At 40.4% G+C, this 22,003-nt stretch overlaps 2 protein-coding genes across 3 annotated transcripts; one reads left to right on the forward strand and one right to left on the reverse strand.

The window, feature by feature from the left end:
• The first annotated feature begins 4,050 nt into the window (after window positions 1-4,050).
• METTL9 (methyltransferase 9, His-X-His N1(pi)-histidine) lies at window positions 4,051-21,958 on the forward strand. 2 transcript variants are annotated; one of them, XM_072935677.1, is made up of 5 exons: window positions 4,051-4,512; window positions 8,211-8,401; window positions 10,564-10,773; window positions 11,205-11,389; window positions 21,232-21,958. In XM_072935677.1, the coding sequence occupies exons 1-5, from the start codon at window positions 4,339-4,341 to the stop codon at window positions 21,432-21,434; spliced, it is 963 nt and encodes a 320-aa protein (XP_072791778.1). In that variant the 5' UTR covers window positions 4,051-4,338; the 3' UTR covers window positions 21,435-21,958. The 2 variants fall into 2 exon arrangements, with proteins under 2 accessions (XP_072791778.1, XP_030140477.1); XM_030284617.4 differs by having other exon boundaries at window positions 4,056-4,512; window positions 21,229-21,958.
• Window positions 14,118-20,531, reverse strand: IGSF6 (immunoglobulin superfamily member 6). The gene is made up of 6 exons (XM_004175669.6): window positions 20,394-20,531; window positions 18,444-18,794; window positions 17,429-17,535; window positions 16,349-16,402; window positions 15,689-15,772; window positions 14,118-14,568 (listed from the first exon to the last, which is right to left on the reverse strand). The coding sequence occupies exons 1-6, from the start codon at window positions 20,458-20,460 to the stop codon at window positions 14,530-14,532; spliced, it is 702 nt and encodes a 233-aa protein (XP_004175717.5). The 5' UTR covers window positions 20,461-20,531; the 3' UTR covers window positions 14,118-14,529.
• Window positions 21,959-22,003: the final 45 nt, after the last annotated feature.

Genomic DNA, 22,003 nt, shown 5'->3' on the forward strand with positions numbered 1-22,003 from the left:
TTACCTGGTTTTTATCTGTCTTGTCAGAAAGGCTGTTGCCCATTTGCATTGTGCATGCTAACAGCATTATGTGCACATACAGCATCACTTGTGTAAATACTCTGTGGATAGGTAAATATAAATACCAGAGCAGATACAGCCTGTGTGTTTAGGTTTGGATTTGAAAAGATTGCCTGCATTGTATGTATTTATTTCATGCCTGAAAGGCAGGAGCAGAAGTTGAAGGAATTTAAGTTAATATAATCTTTGATTCATTATATGAAAGTCTTCTCCCTGACAGTTCCTTAAAAAATGGTAATGACATTAAATAGTCTCTTTTGTCTTTATTGTTTCTGTATTTCCTAAACTTCCCATGTTTATCCTATCTTCATAGAATATATATTTTAACATATACAATAATGTTATTGTACCATAAACAGGATTTGTTAGGTGACTGTGTTAGTTATTTCTAATATTAAGTTATTAGAAAATAGTGTACTGGAAGAGTACCATGCTATACAGCAGGAAATCTAATAAGTGGTTTTAAGAGTCAAAATTACATCAAGAATTCAATGAAATCATCAAAATTATTTTTTTTATTGAAAATGTCTGATAAAGTTACCATTAATGTGCTGAAATAAGAAAGGAGTAAGGAGTGATATGACTCAATGCACTGGTGAATAGACTCTACAATCTGCTGCATCTCTAGAATTCCTACAGGAAAAGTACATAATCAAAGATTTCTAAGCAAGACAGCCTGAAGATAGGAGACATTAACTGTAGAATAAACCGGTTTAGAAAAAAATCTGAGAACTACAAATTATTTGATATGTAAAATATTAATAATATTCCAAATTTATTATACACTGTTCTCCCATTTGTCTGTCCTATTTCCCTTGCTGTAAGGGCAGGAGAAATGTCTTTTAGAGCATCAATAGTCAATCCCAAAGAGGACTGGAAGAGTGCTTTGAATTTGGGTGGTGGTCTTCCTATGGGAATAGAAGGTTGGCACTGTGCTGTGACTGACATTGCTTATTCTCCATTTCTCTGTCACCCACTAAACTTTGTTATCTTCTGCTAAACCTACATGATTGGTTTTGGCTGTGAATCAAGTAAAGGATGATCAAAGGGAAGAGTTCAGTGTCTTGCAACAGCTGGTTTCCCTGCTTTTTCTCCTTATTAGCCAACAGTATCTGAGCTTGAACTCCCACTGCTGGAAAAATGCCTCAATTTAATCTGGATAATTTAAGGGTCTAAAATAGTCTCATAACTGATAAAGAGGCTATAAATGTGTGTATAGTATAAAATATGAAATGCTGTGATAAGCTCAGAGGAGGAGAAATGTGATGCTTGAATTACCTTCTCAGAGTTTCTCTATAAATTCTGAGAATATGGAACTTAATACACTGAATGAATTTTATTTACTGAAAATCAATAAGCAGAAATGTCTGCTAGCTTAAAAGGATGTTGCCCAATAGACACTAAAGAATGTTAGTCTAATATAGTAGTAATATAATATGTGGTCAGTGATAGAGTGAAAATATTGAATAAATGACAGCAAAGCTTATTTAATTTTAAGTGAGGAAAAATGATGTTTTGTGGAGCTTACATGCCCACCACTGTTCTGGTCTTGTACAAAATGCCCTTCCCAGTCTCCTGCTGCCCTGATTTTGGAACTGCCCAGTAATTCATAAATGTACTGTGTTGACATGGCTGGTAGGAATGTTTACATCTGAATACAGTTCCACAGACTAATGGGTGCTGTCAGGAAAGACAAGCAGGAAGGGGAAGGAACACTTCAGATAAGCCACATCTCCACAAGGACTTCTAGGCACTTCCTTGTATAATTAAGCCAGTTTGTGGGGGGAAAAGGCTCAGTAGTACATGCAGGCAAAAGAATTCCAGCTGGTTTGCTGAAGGAACATACAACTGAGCCTGGGGGGAGTTGTTCTGAAGGTCTGGTGAGACCCACAGCTGGGCTCCCTGGCTTACCTGTGGGGGAGAGGATTTTAGCTATCTCTGTTTACCTTAGAAACCTCTTTCTGGTAATCCCTTTCTTGCTAATGTTTCAATAATAGAAGGGAAAGTTGTTTCATCACTGCATTTGATGCCTTGTGTAGGCTGACCTGGAACAGAGACTAGACAGAGTTAAAGAATAAAGTAGGGATTTATTAGGAGGCCTCAATAGATCCACCTTGGGCAGCACAAGAGCCCAGCCTGGGCTACACCCAAGGTGAACCCAAAATGGTCACCAAATGCATGACCAGTCATGGGGTCTCTCACTTTTATAAGTTCTGCTCCATTTGCAGATTGGAATTCATTGTCCAATTAGAGCTTTAGCTCACGAAGTCCCACCCTTCTTGCTTTTCTCTCTCCAGTCCATGTTGTTTATGCTCTTGGGCCTGAGATTTGGATCATTTGTCCTTGGTCCCCAGCTGGAGAAGGAAATATTTTGTCTACCCACTCTGTGAAGAGAGCTCACTATCCCCTAATATGAAGCCTAGACCCACACACTAAAGCATTACGGAATCTGAAAAATATAAAAGCTAAAACCTGAGGCATCACATTTTATTAGAAAAATGGAGGATCCACATCATGGCCCAGATGAGGCGTGCAGCCTGCCCTGCAGCGAGGCTGCTCCAGAAGCCAGGCTCCTTGGGTCAGCACACAGCAACAACAGCTGGCTTCAGCCCTTTCCGTGTGCTTGGGACCTTTTCAACTCCAGGGATTCAATTGATCAGAGAAATTTTCCATCCAGACAAAGAAAAAAACACTCTCCAAATAGTGGAGCAGAAAACAGAGAAAGTGATTCCATTATTTCTGGGAATCCTTTCCAAGCACACTAATTGAATGACCAAGCTTGCTTACACCACAAAGGGTTTGCTGGGGTTGTCCAGAAGTTTGTTACAACTCCAACAGTTTATATGAAAATGACTACATCAAAATTATTACCTGAATATACATGGTGAGTTCTTTATGGCTTGTCAAGAGAAAAATATGCCGAGTATACAACTACTGCATCAGAATGTTAATGACAAATGTAACGCTGGGTAGGAATTTTGAAAAATTCCACTAAAACACACCCAGGTTGTATGCTAACGATGCAAAGACAAAAGCTAGCAAATTTCTTAATTAATTTGGTGTGTAATCAATTATCTGTATTTTTTATGTGATAAAACCAAGATATGTTTCCCTGTGAACAACAACATGTAACTAACCTGAATTAATTTTATTTACCGATTTATAATAGAATGAGCAGATGTCTGTTTAAAAAGCAGCAAATTTATCTTTTGTTATTTTGGATTTTTGATTATAAAGTTGTTTTATTCCTGGAGGGAAAAAATAAACTAGTCTGTCTTTACAAATAAGAACAGGCATGGAAAGGAGAGTCTTAATCCCAAACCAAATAAAAATAAGACCAAAAAGGCATTGTAGCCAATCTAGCTATTGGAGGGAGAAAAAAACCCAAACAATCCTAAGTGGAACACTGTCTAAAACTCTCAAGTCAAAAAATTTCCTCAAGGGGGTTGAACATCAGGGAAAATGAACTGCACACAAAAATCCTCTGGCAATGTTCTGCTGTTGCTCTAGTTTTGCTGATTTCGCAGGGTAGGCAAGGTTGGATGTGAGCAGAGCTCGATCAGAGGAGGTTCCAGGCAGAAGCAGGATCCCGGAGGGGTATGGATGTGACCAGAGCTCGATCAGAGGAGGTTCCAGGCAGAAGCAGGATCCCGCAGGGGTATGGATGTGAGCAGAGCTCGGTCAGAGGCAGTTCCAGGCAGAAGCAGGATCCCGCAGGGCTCTGGGTGCCAGGGCTGGATGTGAGCAGAGCTCGATCAGAGGCAGTTCCAGGCAGAAGCAGGATCCCGCAGGGCTCTGGGTGCCAGTTCCCCCTGCCCGGCCATGAAGGGCCGAACCAGCCCCGGCCCCGCTCTGGGGCGCTCCCTGAGGGCTCGGCCGCGCCTCGGCCCGCGCCGCTCTGCGCACGCGCGGCTGGCAGGGCGGCGCCCGGCACGTGCGCGAGCGCGGCCGAGGCAGCCACCGCCCGCCCGCCGGCCCGGGGCGGGGACGGGGGAGGAGCCCGGCCGAGGGGCCCGGCCGAGCCGCCGCCAGCCCGCCCTGCCCGGCCCCGCTCCGGTTCGAACGCGGCGCGGCCCCGCCCGGCCGTCGGCGAGAGAGAGGGAGGGAGCGGGTGTGCGCGCCAGGCCCCGGCGTGTCGCAGCGAAGGCGTCCGGGCGGGCCCCGCTGCCGCGGCGGCGCGTTCCGCCCGGAGCGTGTGCGCGGGCCCCGAGCGGAGCCGCCGCTGCCATGGAGCGGGGGGGCGGCGGCGGCGCGCGGGGCTGATCGCGCCCCTTCCCCATGAGACTGTGGCTGTGCTGGCTGGGCTGCTACACCCTGCTCCTGTGGGTGCTGAGGAGGACGATGTGGGCTGGCCCGGCCCGGTACCTGCGGAGCCCTTTATCCAGGTCCCTCTACGTGAATATGATGGGCAGCCACCGCCAGCCAGCCCCGGGCGCCAGGGAGAACCACCAGGTACAGCCCCGGCGGCGGCCGCGCTGCCCGCCCCTCCCTTCCCTTCCCTTCCTCACCGTGCCGGGCTGGGCGGCGGGGGCGGCACGGGGAGCCCCCGGCCCCGGGGAGCTCCGCCGGGGGGGGCGGCGGGAGGAGCGGGGACCCGGTGCGGGCTGAGGGCAGCGGGCCGGGCGGCGCAGACAAAGAGAGCGAACTGCTCTGTCCTGCGGGGAGAAAGTTGCCGTGCGCCCTCCCTGCGGCGCTGCGGGCTCGGGGGTCCCGGGGGGGCAGCAGCGCCGGTCCCGCTCCCGCAGCGGGGCGGGCCGGGGCCGGGGCTGCTCCCGGGAGAGGGCAGCCCGGGTTCTGCTCGTGCAGCCCGGGTTCTGTTCGTGCAGCCCGGGTTCTGCTCGTGCAGCCCGGTTCTGTTCGTGCAGCCGGGTTCTGCTCGTGCAGCCCGGGTTCTGCTCGTGCAGCCCGGCTTCTGTTCGTGCAGCCCGGGTTCTGTTCGTGCACCCCGGGTTCTGCTCGTGCAGCCCGGTTCTGTTCGTGCAGCCCGGGTTCTGTTCCTGCAGCCCGGGTTCTGCTCGTGCAGCCCGGGTTCTGCTCGTGCAGCCCGGGTTCTGTTCCTGCACCCCGGGTTCTGTTCCTGCACCCCGGGTTCTGCTCGTGCACCCCGGTTTTTTCAATGCACGCCCCCATTTGTCCGGTGAGCGATGTGAGAGCGCTCCAGGGAAGTTTGCAGCTGGTGGTGACGGGGGTGGGTTTGTAATCACAGAGATGTTTGTAATTAGTACCGGCGCATCTAGAGGAAAACAAAAAAAAGTGGGAAACTGAGACTCCCCAGAGGCCCTGGAGCAGTAGGAGGTGGCAGACTAGGAGTGAGTTGTTGCAATGTGATCCGACGGCGATGAAAGGTTAGTGCTGTGTTTGGGCAGTGTGGCCGCATGGGTCGGTACCTTGTGGAGAAGTTAGGGGCCATGCCCTTGCAATGCAATGGTTATGTGATAGATTTCATTTGGAATGTATTCAGATCCGCACTATGTTTTGGCGAAATGCTGCTAAAAATTTGACAGGCGTTAGAAGGGCTAATAAAAAGTCTTCGTGCAGAAGGAAGCTGGCAGCTTAATCTAGGTTAAATATGCAGAAACGAGCTAACGAAGAAGATGTAGTATAAACACTTAAGCACTGCTGTACAAAGGAAGACCATAATTCTTCCTGCTGATCCGTTTCTGCAGCCTTCTTAGTGCTCTGGGTGGGCACTGACATCCAGAACCTTGTTGGAATTTAATGCTTGTGCTCTGCTGTTGGGAACATTCAGGACATAAGTACAAAGAGAAGCAGAATTCAGGTTTACACGAAGAACTTCCTTCTGGTGAACAAAGAAAATCTGAAAGTCTTTTGTGTTGTTAAAAGCTGTAGTAGAAAGACAAGTCAGGGAAATGTGTTGTGGAGGTGCCTGTGTCATTCACAGGTAGATGATCTGCAATGGATAATCTCCATCTCTATTTTATTTGAGCTAGACTTTAAATGTAGATATTGATGATTTGGTACATTTAGTAAGATTTATGGTTACTGAGTTTGTGGGGTAAGCAAGGGTTGCATGTTCAGACTGCTGGTACTTTGTGGTTTTACTGACTTAAATAGTTTTATGTAAATTATCTAAAAGAACTTTTTAATCGTTTTACTAATATTAGGCAAGAGTTGCAATGTTTATAAATTTTTTATAACAATGGTCTTAGCACAACAATCTGACAATACATAAGAGATTGGCACATACTTTGTCACATAACCAGTGGCCTTTCATATGTTGTGTGTGGAGGAAAACAAAAGCAGTTTCTGTTCTGAGGAAGTAGTTCTGGAATTAAGCTGTTTTTCACCAATTTTTTCATTTGAAATTTAGATTGGGGTTTTTAGATTGGGATTTTTGGGGGTTGTTTTGTTTTGGTTTTGGTTTTTTCTTTTATAATGTTTTAGAATTTCTGTTATTCACTAGTGTTATATAGGTAGTTGTCAATAACCTTATTGGCAAGCTTAACCATGAGAGATCATAAAATCATTGAATCACTGAGGTTGAAAAAGAGCTCCAAGATCATCAAGTCCAACCTTTGACCAAATAGCACCATACTCACTAAACCTTATCGAGAAGAAAGTGGAGATCTGTGAACAACACCCACTTTTTGGAAATAAGCTTCTGTTAGTTGTCATCATCATCTTTCTGCCAGTGGTTATGCCAATATTTAGAAGTTTTAAAGACAAGAATTGTAGGACTGTTGTTTTTCAGTGGAACTGCAGGAGAGAGTTCAGTGCAGAACCCCAAGGGGTATGAGCTCAGGTGTAGTCATGCTGCTTATGGAACAAAGCCTCTGTTTCCCAAGGCTGTTCTTCTGGGTTGAAACTGGCAACACATTGCAGAAGGCAAATCATCTGAGCCACTCCAAACCTGTTCAGTGGAGTGAGGCAGCAGCCTTGTGAGTGAACCTGACACATCCCAACCTGCTCCTGAACTCCTTGGGATCATTTGCTTTTGCCACAGTCTTGGAATTGACTTCTGAATGAATGGACAGAGTACACAAACTGCTGCTTTAGTGGTTTTGCAGGAGCCACTAAGGATTCCTTTTGGGAGTCACTGGCCTATGCTGATTTATTTAACAAGTGCTGAGCTGCAGTGAGAAGAGACCTAAAGAGGTGAATCAGCAGTTTTGGGGATCCCTGTGCCAGGCTCAGAATCTGTTTCAGAGGAAAGGATCACTCACTTGTTCCACCCACCAGGGTGTTTGAAAGTACAGTTGAGAGCCTGATTCTGCCAGAAATGCACCCATTGTACAGCAGGTTTTCAAACCTCAGCAGGCAGGTTTGCTGCTCAGCTGAGGGGTCTTCCCCTGCTGCCTTGGGCCAGTGTTTGGTGGAGCCCCTGCTCATGAATGTGGCAAAAGGGCCCTGGAGCGCTGTGTGCTCCCCTGTGCTTGCTGGCACTGCTTGGGAAGCTGCAGGAAGAATCCTGTCCCATTCCAGTGATGGCTGCAAGTTCCACCGTGCTGATTGCTGTGTAAACCTGCCTTGAGTGAGTGCTCCTCTCCCAACAAGGCAAACTAATGTGATGGGATCAAGATCTGAGCACATGTGTGTTAAATCTTCGTGGAGTTACCCCAGTTTCTGTCCTTCCATGTGCATTTTTTACAAGCTTCTGCTAAAACTACATCTCACTTTAGGATGCTTAAAGCTCCCTATCTGCACAATGAACACATGCAGTCAGATTAAGGAATATTATTACAAGATTTAAGGGGGAGATGAGCGTGTATTGGCTGTAGAGAATAATTCTTAATGGTAGAAAATAGGCACAATGGTATTTTATGAGAAGGACTGGCACTAACTCCATGTAAATGTAGGTGAGTGAAAAATAATTGTAATGCTCTTCATTAGAAAGAAATTTAAATTTTCTTAATATAACTTTCGCATAGAGGAACTATGTTTGCTTTCTAAGGAATTTACCTTGTAGATATCTTCCAAGTACAGGGAATTAAGACAAAAATTAAAAGCAAGTAATCAGTCCTCATTTTGTAACAATTCTAAATTAATTTAACCCCGAAGTTTGTTTGAAATTCTGTAATAAAAGCAAAATTTTTATATTTACGAAAATTGGTAATAGTTTTGTATGTATTAATTTTGCTTCTGGGTTTACATTGTTGAACTTTTAAAATGACCTTTATCTCTTTTTCTAGTGGTATGTCTGCAATACCGAACAGTTGTCTGAATCCCTTCAGCCCATTTTTGTCCAGAGTTACCTTGACCAAGGAACACAGATCTTCTTAAACAACAGCATTGAGAAGTCAGGCTGGCTGTTTATCCAGCTCTATCACTCTTTTGTATCCTCTATTTTTAGCCTTTTTATGTCTAGAACATCTATCAATGGGTAAGTGAAAAGTCAGTCTTGGGTAAGCTAAATACAGTTTGGATTTAGAGTTTTCAAGTGTTCAGCCCTACCCCTTGAGCTTTTCAAAATGTGCAATTTCACTTTGCTGCTCTGTCAGGTGTGAAATGCCCTCCTGTGTTCATCATTCTCAGCCCTCTAAACTGGTGAACACCATTTCCAGTGGGGGGGGCAGAGGAGGTAATTGCAATTAATACAAGGCAGTCAGAGGATTCTAATTGCATTTTATAACAATTGCTTGTGTTAATTTTCTTCGAAGAGGGTGTCTCTTCCCTCAGCTTTCTTCCCTTCCCTACCCCCCCCCCCCCACCTCGCCCTTTCCCTGCTGCCACATTTTTATATAGTTACTGTTGTGATTGTCCTGGTGGCAGACTGTATCCTATATCCAGACTGTTCAATATTGTACCTAAAACTCTTCCTACTGAAGTGTGTTTGCCTGTCCATGGCAAATCATGGCACATTTCTAAACACTGCAGAGGTGGCCAAGTGCTGTGCCTGGTAACACAAATGTGGAATATTGTCCTTTCTCTTATTCTCTAAAACAATCCCACCTCAATTTGTGTGTAACCTGCACTGGAACAGATAACTTCTGATGGAGCATGTTTGACTTATGAACCATCAGCAGAGCAGGAAAAAATAAAACAGCATTCTTCTATTCTTATTGCATCAGTTGCAGGAGAGTTTGGCTGTTGATTGGTGCTTTAGTATTTTTTTCAAACACGGCAAAGCTCTTTTTTGCTCACCTTACTCCATTCAGACACATTTAACAGATTATCAGCTTTGACCTCATGAAAAATGCATTTTGTTACATTTAGCCAATTTCTCCAGTATCCCCACCTCTGCACCTGCTACATACTTCTGCACAGTCTGATACAAAATAGGAGCTGTCTACTGGGGCTAGAAAAATAGTCTTTTGCCTTATTTTCTACTCAGATGACTTTATGAGCTTCCCTGTGGTGTTCTTAGTTATGTGTAGCTTTATATAAAGGTTCCTTTGGTCTCTTCTTCCTTTCTCTTCTATTTTTTTTCAAAGGCTCTTCAGGGCTTTGAATAACACCTCATAATGCTGTTAGGAATAATAGCTATGAGCCAATTATACAGTGTGGACTGACACGTGTGCTGCAAGGGGGCTCTACTTAAATTGGATGTAGTCTGTTTATTTTTATACATTTGATATCCTGGTTGGTTTCTTCTCTGTGACTTTGTATACTCTTGTCCTTTTCGTTTCTTTGGGTTTTAGTAATTCTTTGAGTCTTTTTGTCTCTGTTTACATTTTTTCCTGTTTGCTTTTTTTTTTTCCTGTTCATTGTCTTTAAGTTTAACCTACTGGAGTTTAAAGAATAGTATTTATCTACCTGCAGTCTATTAGTGACCAGTTCTTCCTCTGCCTGTTCTAACTGTTTCATCATTGAATTCTGCTATGACAGCTGAAACATGTCACTGTGTAGTCTTCAAACAGTTATGGGCGGGTATGGCATTGACTTGATCCATAAGGAATCCAACTGTCACCTCTGCCCAATTCCTTAATGAGTTGTCTATTTTCTGTTCCACAGCTTTTCATGTTGAATGCAGAATCTGCAGATAGCAGCAAAAGCCATTGTAACACAGAATTTTAAAAATCTCTTTTGCCTCTCCAGCAGTGTTACCCCCATGCTTTCTTTAAATCTGTTCCCTGCCTTCCCTCCTTGTTCCACATCCCATTCCTTATTCACTGTGCATATTTCTGTGTCTGCAGCCATTTTATTTCTTCTGTTATTTCATCCTATTTTTTTTTTTTTTAAGCTAGGTAGCAGAGATTCAAATCTGCAGATGTGACAAATAAGGTTCAGTCTTTATCTTTCCTACTCTTTCTCTTCCCTTTCCTTTTTTTTTTTATGCAATCATTTTCTTGAGCTGCACCCCATGAGCTCTTCCTTACCTAATCAAATTCCTTCTGGAGTCTTAACCACTGTAACTGCATGTGGCTCTGTGTTTGATCCTTACAAGTGCAAGAGATGTTGAACTGGATGTAAAATTTATCTGAGCAGTGACCTTGTCTACTATTATGTATGACTGGTTCCTGCCAAAGCACATTCTGAATTCCTTCACTGCCTGTCCTGTTAAAGTTTGTACAAAATTGGTCATTTCTTGTTTTTACATTTTAGGCTGCTTGGAAGGGGCTCAATGTTTGTGTTTTCCCCAGAACAATTTCAAAGACTGCTTAAAATAAATCCTGAATGGAAATCCCACAGACTTCTTGATTTAGGGGCTGGAGATGGAGAAGTCACTAAAGTTATGAGTCCTCACTTTGAAGAAATCTATGCCACTGAATTGTCTGAAACTATGATATGGCAGCTTCAGAAGAAGAAATACAGGTATTGACTGAATAATTCCTACATCCTTTATATCAGACATTACAGCAAGCAATCTATTTGTAATTTAATGAATGCTCAGTATTTTCAGTCTATTGCTTTATTGTTTGATTGCTAAGGAAAGGGTCAGCCTGTACAAATGCAGAAAAACAAACACATGTGATGATCCCTCTTATCAGTATTGGTTTTTGTCTCCTTTATTTCCTGATGTTTATCAGGCAGTATAAAGGTTCATAGGGCTGGACATGCAGCCATGCTGATCATTGATTTAGTTTTCTTTTCCAAAAGACCAGAAGGGATCATGTCTGTCTCTTCTCTAAATGCTTGACCTTACCTGCACTACCAACATGTCCACAGGGAATTTTTCTCTTCAGCAGTTTTGTCAGAAATCAGCTTGGTTTTATTTAACAGATTGTATCTCTTTCCTTTCACAGGGTGCTTGGTGTAAATGAATGGCAAAACACAGGATTTCAGTATGATGTTATCAGCTGCTTGAATTTGCTGGATCGCTGTGATCAACCACTGACTGTATTAAAAGATATTAGAAGTGTACTGGAGCCAACCAGAGGCAGAGTCATCCTAGCACTGGTTCTGCCATTTCACCCCTATGTGGAAAATGGTAAGTACACAGATTAATAGCTGTTTAGGCAGGTAAAGAAAACATTTGTAGGATCTAGTATCCCCAAATTAAATGTTTCATAAAAGACATGTTTGTATTTGATTTTTGACAAATAACTAGTAGAGGGCATGCTCAAAAGTATGAAATCATAGGTAAATAGGTCACATGATGTAAACTGTTTTGTTAACTCCACAGAATACATTGTTGACACTAACAAAAAGCTCAAATATTGAAGTCACAGATCCTGTTTTGCAAGTTAGCATATTTCAGCTGTGTTGGAGCAACTTGGGAAAACTAGTCCCTGATTAGGGCCTTTTACCCAGAGGTGATCCCAGCTGTCTCTAGTGACCAGTTGAGCAAAACCACCAGAACTGTCTAATATTGAATAGAGCCATTCAGGTCAAGCTGTTTCAAGTGTTCCAGATGAATCTCACCTAAAAATCCATACAAAGATAACTTTCACTTTCCAACATGAGGTCTCAAAGTAAAATATGTGCCCCTACAAACACAAAGTATCAACCACTATTAATATTGTATGAATTTACATTGTACTAGTAACGGGACTAAAAAAGTAAAATTCAGTGCCAAAACTCAGTTATTTACCCTACTTGGATTTTAAAGAAATATATGGGAGATTTTTCATATGAATCTTTGCTTATGACTAAACTTCTAAAGACACTAGAAACCTTTTTACATGCATATGATTGTGGGTTGACTTTGAAGCATCTTGAAGGTGGTTTGAATTCCAGGAGGCTGATGTTCATCAGTCATTGTTCTGCTTCTCCTAATCATGTTCTGGCAATCACAAATGCATCAAACTGAATCTGATTTTCTCTTTAAACATGCTAGTGGTGTTCTGATGGGAAAAGGGAAAAAATATGTATAAGAAGTAATGCCATCAGGTGAAGAATTACTTATAATACCGTATTTGAGCTTGTAATTTTGTAACTATATTGAAAAGTAGTGTGTTTTAAATTAGATTTGGTGTTTGACTTAGGCATCTGTAAAGTATTTCAAGCATATTTGGTTACAACTTATTGTTCCTATAATGTGGGGCAATATGGCTTCCCCTTGTAGAAATCCTTTGCCACTATTTGCCACAATTATGGATATGGACCCATATAAACTGTTAACAGTGCAGGTTAGCACACACAAAAGTTACAGCTTTCCCACTAAAGATCAATTGAATAGTGGGCTAAAGAAACAGACAGTTAGCTGCCAGACTGACTTCATGATGCAAAAACCATTTTAGAATTTCAGTATTTTCATTCAGCTGTTCTACATGATGCATTTTAAAAATAGATATGTACATATGTTTTATATATAACAAAATTATACTTGGAACATTCAAAGAGGAGAACATTCCATAGCTCAAGTAACTTTTTGCAGCAGTTCATTAAAACCAGCTTGGACCCATATAGTGAAACTTTTTAATTTTGTAGAAGGAGACCAAATGGAAAAGTGTCGGGGCAGGTAAGGTGTTTGATCCAATGATAGATCCATAGATTGAAGTGGAGAAATTATTTTAATCAAAATGAGATATATGGGTTATTACATGCAGTATAATGGAATGGTAATGGTGGAAGCTGTCTATGTGAATAACATAAAACCTTCTCTAAGAGAACAAAGCAAGGTGGAGAAGAAATTAAAATACAGATCTGTGCTCACTGTCTGTGGAATGACAGTGACACCTAGAGTCCAGAGGAGCTCAGTTATAAATTCTCTCTGGGGCTTTTCAGTTTTATTTCAACATGCAGAACAACCAGGAATGCAGTTACTGCAGATGTCTAAATTTGGCAAGAGAGCCTGATGAATCATCAGGTATTAGACTAGTCACTAAGAACAAGTATTACCACAACTCATTTTTAATAGGTATCTCATAGAGTCATGTAAGAATCCTTTGTATTTCCTAATACAGACAGAAATTACTGGTGTAAGTTTCTCTAAAATAAAAATGTCATGCCATACTTCAGAAGTAGTGAACACTGGGAACCTGAAATTTCCTTATTGAACATGTTAATATCCTTGTAATGGATTGACAGGGATGAGAAGGCAAAGGTGTGTATTTTGACCTCCTGAAATACTATTAATTGAGCTGGAAACCCAGTGTGTAAGATGGACTCTTGCTTTGTCTCAGTTTTCAGTTCTCATCTTGCAGAAGTGAGAAATGCCACTTCATTTGTTAAACAAAACCTTGCTTTATTTAAATTATGATAAAAGATGCAGCTGTTCTTTAGAAGGGAAAACGCCTGATACTCACAGGTATCTTGTAAAAGTGCTGATTTTGCAGATTGGCTAGGTAGTAACTGCTGAAAAAGGTACTTTAAAAAAAAAGTATACTGCCTTTTGCTGGATAGTGTAGTTGTTTTTTATGCTTGTATCCATGTTGAACAGGCTTGTAAAGGAAAAACATGGTGCTCCAGGTATTCCTGACTTGGGATGGTGGGACTGGGAGATGGGGGTTGTCAGCCTAGCAGGTGAATTTTAGTATTGGAGGAGCAATGTTTTCAGAATGACAATTACTTTCCTAAATAGGTTTGGAAGATGCTCTCATCCCAAATGAGGTTTGCTAGGATAGTGTGTGTATTTATATTGTCAGTTTTTTTCTGCTTGCCTGTCTAATCCACAGGTTTTGCTCTGTTTAAACTGTTCTAAGGCTCATTTACTGTTGGTCTGTAAATGTTACATCAATAACCACCCCATTAACAAATTATGAACAAATCCAGAATTTCACCCATGAAACGAGTTTATTTTCTGTTACTGTCAATTGTCAAACATCTTTCACATCCTGTTTCGTGTAACAGGAATACATAAAAGTTTATGTGAAGAGGAAAAAAAAAATTAAATCTAAAAAAAGAAACTTTTATGAAGCATCAGCAGTTGTCTTACAACGATGAAGTCTTTTCCCAGGGTTCTTGGAAATGGAAAATGGAATATGTAACACAGATGTAAGGTACAATGCACTTGGTTCTGGTGATCTGTTTAGAAAATACTACTGAAGAACGCTATCGTGCAAGGTTTTCTTCTCTTCTTTTAAAGCAAGAAGCTTTAAAAGCTTCTTCTGTGAAGAAGCTTAACTTTGTCACCTGCTCCTTTGCATGCAGGAGAACTGTTGAACAAATCTGAAGTGCTGCACGTGCTCATCTGTTCTGATAAACAGTGTCATCTTCCAAATCATCCTAGGGACAGAAGTGTTTTGTTACTGAGGTGATTTTTTTTTTTTTAATAAAGCCAGAATTTCTTTTTTGAGGCAAACTCCATCCCTTAAGTGTTTCGGTAAAATCCTTTCTCCCCTCTTATCTAGTTGGTTTTGTCCATGTGGTATCTACAGTCTTCAGTACATGTTTCTTCTCCTGTTGGCTTTTTCTAAGCTCCAGAGAGAACAGGGGCAGTAAAACATTGCCCATATTTTCATATCTGATGGTCAAACCAAGGAGCAGGTCATGTCAGCAGAGACTGGAAGGCTTTAAAGGGTAATTACAGAGGAAAATGACTGGAGCTGTATGGAAATATATGAAGTGAAATGTATATAGGAGAAGTGCTTGACTTTGGTCTATGTGTCATTTGGTTCCTCCTTGCATCTCTGAATGATCTCTGTGCTCAGAATTAGAAAGAATTAACATTGTTTCTCAAGAGAAGTGATTTTCTTTGCTTGCAAATATATGTGATCTCTAAAGTTGTGTGATTTGGTTTTGGTTGGTTTTTTTTTTAATAATTTACATGGCACATGAAAAATTATTGTCATATAAGACTTAATGGCATAAATTTAGAATGATGAAGTAAGTTGTGTGGCTTTACCCAGTAATGTTGAATATTTTATTTAGCCTCTGTGTGTTGGAGGAAGGGAAATTCTTTTAAATATATTACAGAGCTTTTGTAATAGTTGTGTTATGTTTTTGTCCCTTACTCTGGGTTAATGGAGCAAGAAGAGCTGAAAAAGCAGTACTTTTAAACATAACCTCTTAATAGCTCCATGCATTTTACCAAACAGTACAGAACCAGACCTCTTCTTGGCAAAGTACAACTTTATGGCAGTTCTAATTTTAAATGTGCAAGCATACATTTAAAAAGCGGTGTGTGTATGGGTGTATATATACACACACATGTATAAATATATAGATGTAATTGTATGTATATGGCCATTTAGAATGCTTTATAATGTTCTTCAGTATTCTGTCATTCAGAATCCTTTTTTTTACATCTCTATCAACTTTAAAGGAAATAACTACAGTAAACTCCTAAAACCTTCTGGTTTCCCTTTTCCCCCATAAATGTAGGTATTGGTGGGTGGATACTCACAGGCTGTTGCCAGTGTTGAGCATATCTCTGCTTTTGAAGTTCTTGAGCAATTGCTTGAAAAACTTTTCGGCCGCTATTTATTTTCTGCAAATAATTTAAAATGTTTTGGTTCAGTGCAACATTTCAACTTGGAGGAAACATATTTTTCTACCTTTTCTAATTTAGGTTTCTACCTGGATATCTTTGGGAATGTTACTAAGTAGCATTTTAAAAACACACAGTTTGGTAAACAGAAGAGTTTTCATTTACATTATTATTGCATTACATAACATATACACCTTCTGTAAGGGCCCCTTAAATGCATGCTTCTGATTTTTATACGAGGATACATAGTGGTGAAGGTTGTTGTTGATTAATAGCAAAACCTTTTATTGTCAGAAGTTTGAACAAAATTTACTTAAAACCTAAAGCAAACAGTGTTAGAGATGGCCTTTACAGAGATTAATTTACCATGCATCCAATGTTAAAAATAAATTACCTGGTTTGTTAAATGTAAATTGATAACTAATTTTGTACAAATCTAAAGTGAAGCCTTAGCAGCTCAGAATGTCTCATTATTGTAATCATCAACTAACCACAAATTTGATGCCAAATATACTTCAGAAAGACAAGAAGAAGAAGCTCTGAATCACAGACAAAGCAAATAACATGGTAACATACACAGTTCTCTGTTGCTTGGTCTTTCCCACTTTTCTTTAGCAGCTTTGGTTTTAACTGGAGGAAGGAAAATAAACGAAAAAGCAGTTAAAATATAAGATGAGAAGTTAGCAGAGTAGTTAAAATTGTTGCCCTTTTGCAGTGTCAGTTTGTAGGTAAGTGTTTCACTAGCTTGTACCATTGGAAAAATCAGAGAGGTTTTCACATTTGTGAAGCCTTTTTCAGCTTCTGATTGTGGATACTGCAAGTGTTTTTGCTTTGAGCACAGTGGGACCTGCTTGAAACACTACTTAATTCTCAAAAATAAACCAGTGGCATCACAGATCCAGTTTTTCCCCTGAAGAAGGTTTGTTTAATTTTTCCCACTGCACTATTCACTCTGTACCTTCACTTATAAAGAAAAACATGAAAAAGCCAGTCCTGTCTTTATGCTTAGACAGTAGTCACTACAGGAGAGAGTCATTTTACCATATCATATCAGTAAGAACTGTGAAGTTCTGATTCTCCTGTCAAAGCCTTATTATCATGTAAATATTCCTGTTGTGGCTCTGTTTTTATCTAAACACAAATTTTGTTCTAGATTTGTAAAAAACAACAATAATAACTTTTAACCATGTACATTTTAATGAGTTTGTTTCTGTAAGCATAAAACTTCTTCCAAGTCTCTGATATTTTTAAATTTTACCAAGGTCTCTCTGTACATGTATGAAGAGAATCAGTAGACAAGTGAGGTTAGTCTGCAGTAACTTTACTGCAGCTCATAAATAATTTGATGTGAATTTGAATTATTTTACTCTTACTGGAAATGTATAGTCTCAGGACAATTTTAAATTCAGAATACCTTTTATTTTAGACACTTTACTGAAAAAAGAAAATGTGGTTGCTTTTGGGAGTCCAGGTACATGCCACACAGGAATTCACAGATGTGTGTGTGCAGCACATGGACTTCAAACAACCACCTCTTTAAAACTTAACCATAATAGTTATGAAATGTAGAAATGTGTTTTTATTCCCCTTAATGGAGATGTTAAAACTGCATTGATTTACAAAATGAACAAAATCAGAAAATCACTCTGAGCCTACCTTGTAGACCACAAAGGAAATGAGCACAGCAGAGCTGTACAGGAACAGTAAGGACGAGGTGATGATCATGGAGATGAGTTTTCCTTTGCTGAGCTGCTTCCCTGATCCTTTATTAAAGATGAGTGTTAGAATAAAGGGCAGTTCTGATTCACTTAATTTTTTTAAGACTCTGTATTCCAGTTCCCTTTCTCTGAGGAATTAAAAAACCAATTATCATCAATATTTTTCTGGGTAATTTTCAGTCTCAATTCCTTAGTGAGATAATTTTCCTTCTGTTTGCTCATATGTTTGCAAGGGCAATGGAGACCTGTTAGTTTTGATTATGAACTTCTCCTTTAGGGATAAGAGAGAGAATGGCATTCAGTGTTCTTCTCCTGTAAAGGTATATCTGAATAAAGCTCATAGATTTCTGTTCAGAAATGGAACTAGAGGAAGGAAGGGATATAAAGAAAGTAATAATCCAGCTGAGTGTTTCTGCGGGTTTTTTTTCTTTTTCTGTTTTAGGCATTTAAAACTGAAATGCAGTTACTAAAGTTTCATCACTTTCTTAACTAGAGGCAAGTGATACAAAGGTTTGTAGCATTTTTCTCAGGCTGGCAGTGTGAATCCCCAGGTCTGAAGCCCTGCACCCTCTTGCAACTTCTACTAAGTGTTGGTTTCTCTACTTCTCATTTTCTTGTTAATACTTCTTTCTGACAGCCACAAAAGTCTTTCTGTAAGAGGATGCAGAGTGTGGTTAGACAGCATAAGTGCGAAACTTCTTTCTTTTATAGAATTCTAGAATCATCTTCATCATATGACAAAACAGCCTAATTAGCAAACAAGGTTGAGATGCTTATTTGTGGAATCTCTCTGGTTTTGCTAATAACATCTTAATATAGCCATACTACTCCTAATGGGTTTGTTGGTATTTCCATCTTAAATGTCATTCTTGAAAGTATAAAGAAAGAGAGTATTTAGAAAAGATAATTTATTTCTTCGAAGGTGCTTCATTAAGAAGGAATAATCAACTGACCTGTTACTGTTAGTACTGTTCCATCTCCTGTTTGTTTAGAAAGGGGTGAATCGGAGTCTAAAAATGCTATTCCACAGATATAAACAGCGCTGTCATCTACAGCCAGATTTTTTATCTGAAGTAAGATGTTGTTGTTTGATGAATGTACTTTGTACTTCTGATGATCTGTGCATCCAGGAGTACACAAATTCTGATGTGTATTAGTTAAAAAACGAAACCACAGAACTTCAGGTTGGGACGAGGAGCATCCAGAGGCAGAGAAAGTGCATGTTAGGGACACGTTGTTCATGGAGGAGTCAGCTTGCTGAAACTTGGGCTGTGTTACAGTGACTTGGCAGCGACCTGCAACACCTGCTGGGAAGGAACAATTGATGATGTGAGGGACTGCTAAAAAGCCAGGTACAGTCTGAAAAGAAAAAAACAACTACTTTTGGTTTATTCAAGGAACAGTAGGAGGAAAGGACAAAACCAACTATGTTTCAAATTTGAAATTATTAAGGTTGTTTTCAGCAAAGTTTGTTTTTAGATAGTTCCTACAGCTTGCACATGTGTTCATTTAACACCTTTATCTACAGGGTAATGTGCTTGGCTTTCTGTTTTTTGACAAAATAGAGAAGACTGATAGATCTGAAGCAATGTGAATGTTTCCTTTGGCACTGGAGAAGACCAGAAGAATACTTTGTGCAGTTTCTAGCCTCAGATTTAGTGCTGCTTGTTTGTGAGGGTACTGGCCAGTGGGGGTGGGTGTTGTGTGACCTAAATTAGTTCCTTAGTGGAGCAGTTCTGCAGGGCTTTCCCACTTCTCCACTGTTCCTGGTCTGAGTCAAGCCAGACAAGCTGAAGGTAGGCAGTGGAAATGTCATAAATCAAGACATTTATAATTTAGCAACTTCATAACATTGATTAGAATTCACAGTAGTTCCTAGATATTCCTCCACTTCATCACATATATTGACTCTGGGTTTCTAAGAATAATAGTGCTTGTTAGTCCTGACATTTAAAAATGTGTGCAGAGAAAACAAGAAGGTTAATCAGAGAAGAGCATTCTAATTAAACAACTAAAATGTGGGGTTTAATATGACAAGTCTGGAACATTGTTTTTTTAAGTCCTTATTGAAATCCATGTGAATTCCGTGTTAATATATTTAATTTTATTCAAATAAATAGTGTAGTTATTAAACTATAACATTGAGGTTATTGCAATGAGAATAAAGGTAATATCTAAATAGCATCTTTTTCTGCTTGCCAGAAAATAACAAACTAGAAGATAAATAAACAGAAATTTCTTCGTGTACTGCTGATATACAGTTTGTAAACCAGTCTGTGGTGAACAATTAGCATTGTTCCTTCACCATTTTTCTCACTAAATCAAATCAGATTTAGTGGCTGTGACTTCTACAGGAATAAAGTGAAACTGATTCTGTGTCAGGTCCATATCAGAGCCATTCCACAGCAGCTGCAGCAATCTGAAGATTGCAAGTTGTGGGTGTACTTGCACCCTGTGTGCTGAAAGGCAGTAGCTTGTGCTTCTGCAGCTGGTGCCCTTCTCTTTTCCACCTCATCCACAGGCTCTGGTGTCCTTGCAGAGCAGAACTCCATGGCCTCAGGTCATACAGGTGCTGCCTGCTGAACTTCCCAAGCCCTCCACCCAAGCAAACACAGTTGCTCTGAAACCAGGCTGCTGCTGGAGTGTTCCAAGCAGGGAAGTGCAGCGGGATTTGACCCAGAAATCACAGGTTACAGCAGCATTTCGGATTTTTGAAGAAAAAAGCATTTGCTAGCAGTTGTGTTCTTTGGAAGTTATATGATGAAAGCAGAAATTAACCTGATTTTCAGCAAAACTTTTCACTGCTTTTCTTATGTAGCTGTGTTGCAAATCATAACCACAAAATTCTCAGTCTTGTTTAACTGCTGTTAAGTGAGAAAATGTCAGAAATTTTTAAGTCTTACCAGCACCATACAGGATCCAGTCAAACACCAGCATCAGCACGGTTTTTAACTTGTTGAAAGATGCCATTTCTTGTATCTCTGTGGAAATGAATCTACTTGAAGGAAGAGGAACTTAGGAAATGTTTGGATTCACGGAACTGTCTCAATCACAAGATGTAGAACTTCCTGTTTAGAAGGGTGTTTACTATTGCATTTAGCAAAGTGGTTAAAGGTACAGACCACTCCAGAAAGCTTTTGTTTGTTGTGGATGACATTACTTGGAAAATGAGTGAAGAACTTTATATTTTGAATTCCTGAGAATTGTACCTATAATCCTGCAGGTTATTTCATTGGATATAACAAATAACAAGACATTTTCCAGCATGCTACTGAATCAGCTTCTTAATTTTATATGACCCTAAGCAGCCTTTAGCAGATCAGCTGGTAGGTGACCACTGAAAGCACAAAGTAGCCATCCACTGTAATGTGGGTGATCTGCTGGTGAAAGCTTCACAGCAAATCATAGTTTTCAACTTGCTGACTCTAATTACTGTAATTACCTGTGTGCCTGTCTGCTGGACACCAGCCTCTTAACTAATGTAAGTAATGGCAGTTACCTTTTAGCCACTCCTGGCATTTCTAGTTAAAAATGTAACAAAAGATAACCTTAAAGAAGCTGCTTTTGAACAGCAGGGATAAACTGGAACTGATCTTGCAACCAGTCTGCAAGTGGTGTGGCAACCTCCTGTGTGGAGTGAAATGGAACATAATTAGTGTAATTATGTTTTCTGTAGGAAAATGCAGCACACAATAAAGTTTTCATTATAATTAAAACAAAGCTGTTCTGTTTTCTCAGTAGGTGGCAAGTGGGAAAAGCCCTCAGAAGTTTTGGAAATCAAAGGGCACACTTGGGAAGAACAGGTGAACAGCCTGCCAGAAGTTTTCAGTAAAGCTGGTTTTGCCATCGAGGCTTTCACCAGACTGCCCTACCTCTGTGAAGGTGACATGTACAATGACTACTACGTGCTGGATGATGCTGTCTTTGTCCTCAAGCCAGTGTAAGCCTGTGTGAAGTAAAGCTCCACAGTCTAACCCAAGAAGCAGCCTCTGAAAGAGGATTTTGAATTATGGTTACTTAAAGGGAGGGAATTTTGGGATTGCCATGCTAAATAAATACCATGTAAGAAATTCAAAGGCCAAAATAATAATGTATTTCTTTGTAGTGTGATTAGGGGGCGGGGAAAGGTTGTTTTTTAAATGGACTCCTCAGCTGAGTATTTCTTTTTTACCAGCTCTTAAACCAACATTGCATTCTGCAATCCAGTAGCAATGGGGGATATTTTTTTATTCTTACCTGCAACAGGGATCATATCCAAACAAAAGCAATAGTCTTTATAATGGTGAAACAGATACAGTGTGAACTATTGTGAAAGAAATCAAGCAAAATCTGGCAATAAAGTTATCCATTCAGTTCAAGACTTGTTCAATAAAACTGTTGAGATGGATAATCTTCCATGCTAAGTTGCTTTCTCTCTTACTGTCATCCTTCACGTTTTTAATCATGCTAATAAACTTTTTTGAGATTACTTTTGCATTAACTTTTGTGTTCATTTTTGTAGCCATAGCCATGC

Source organism: Taeniopygia guttata, chromosome 14, assembly GCF_048771995.1.
Source record: "Taeniopygia guttata chromosome 14, bTaeGut7.mat, whole genome shotgun sequence".
Classification (NCBI taxonomy): Eukaryota; Metazoa; Chordata; class Aves; order Passeriformes; family Estrildidae; genus Taeniopygia; species Taeniopygia guttata.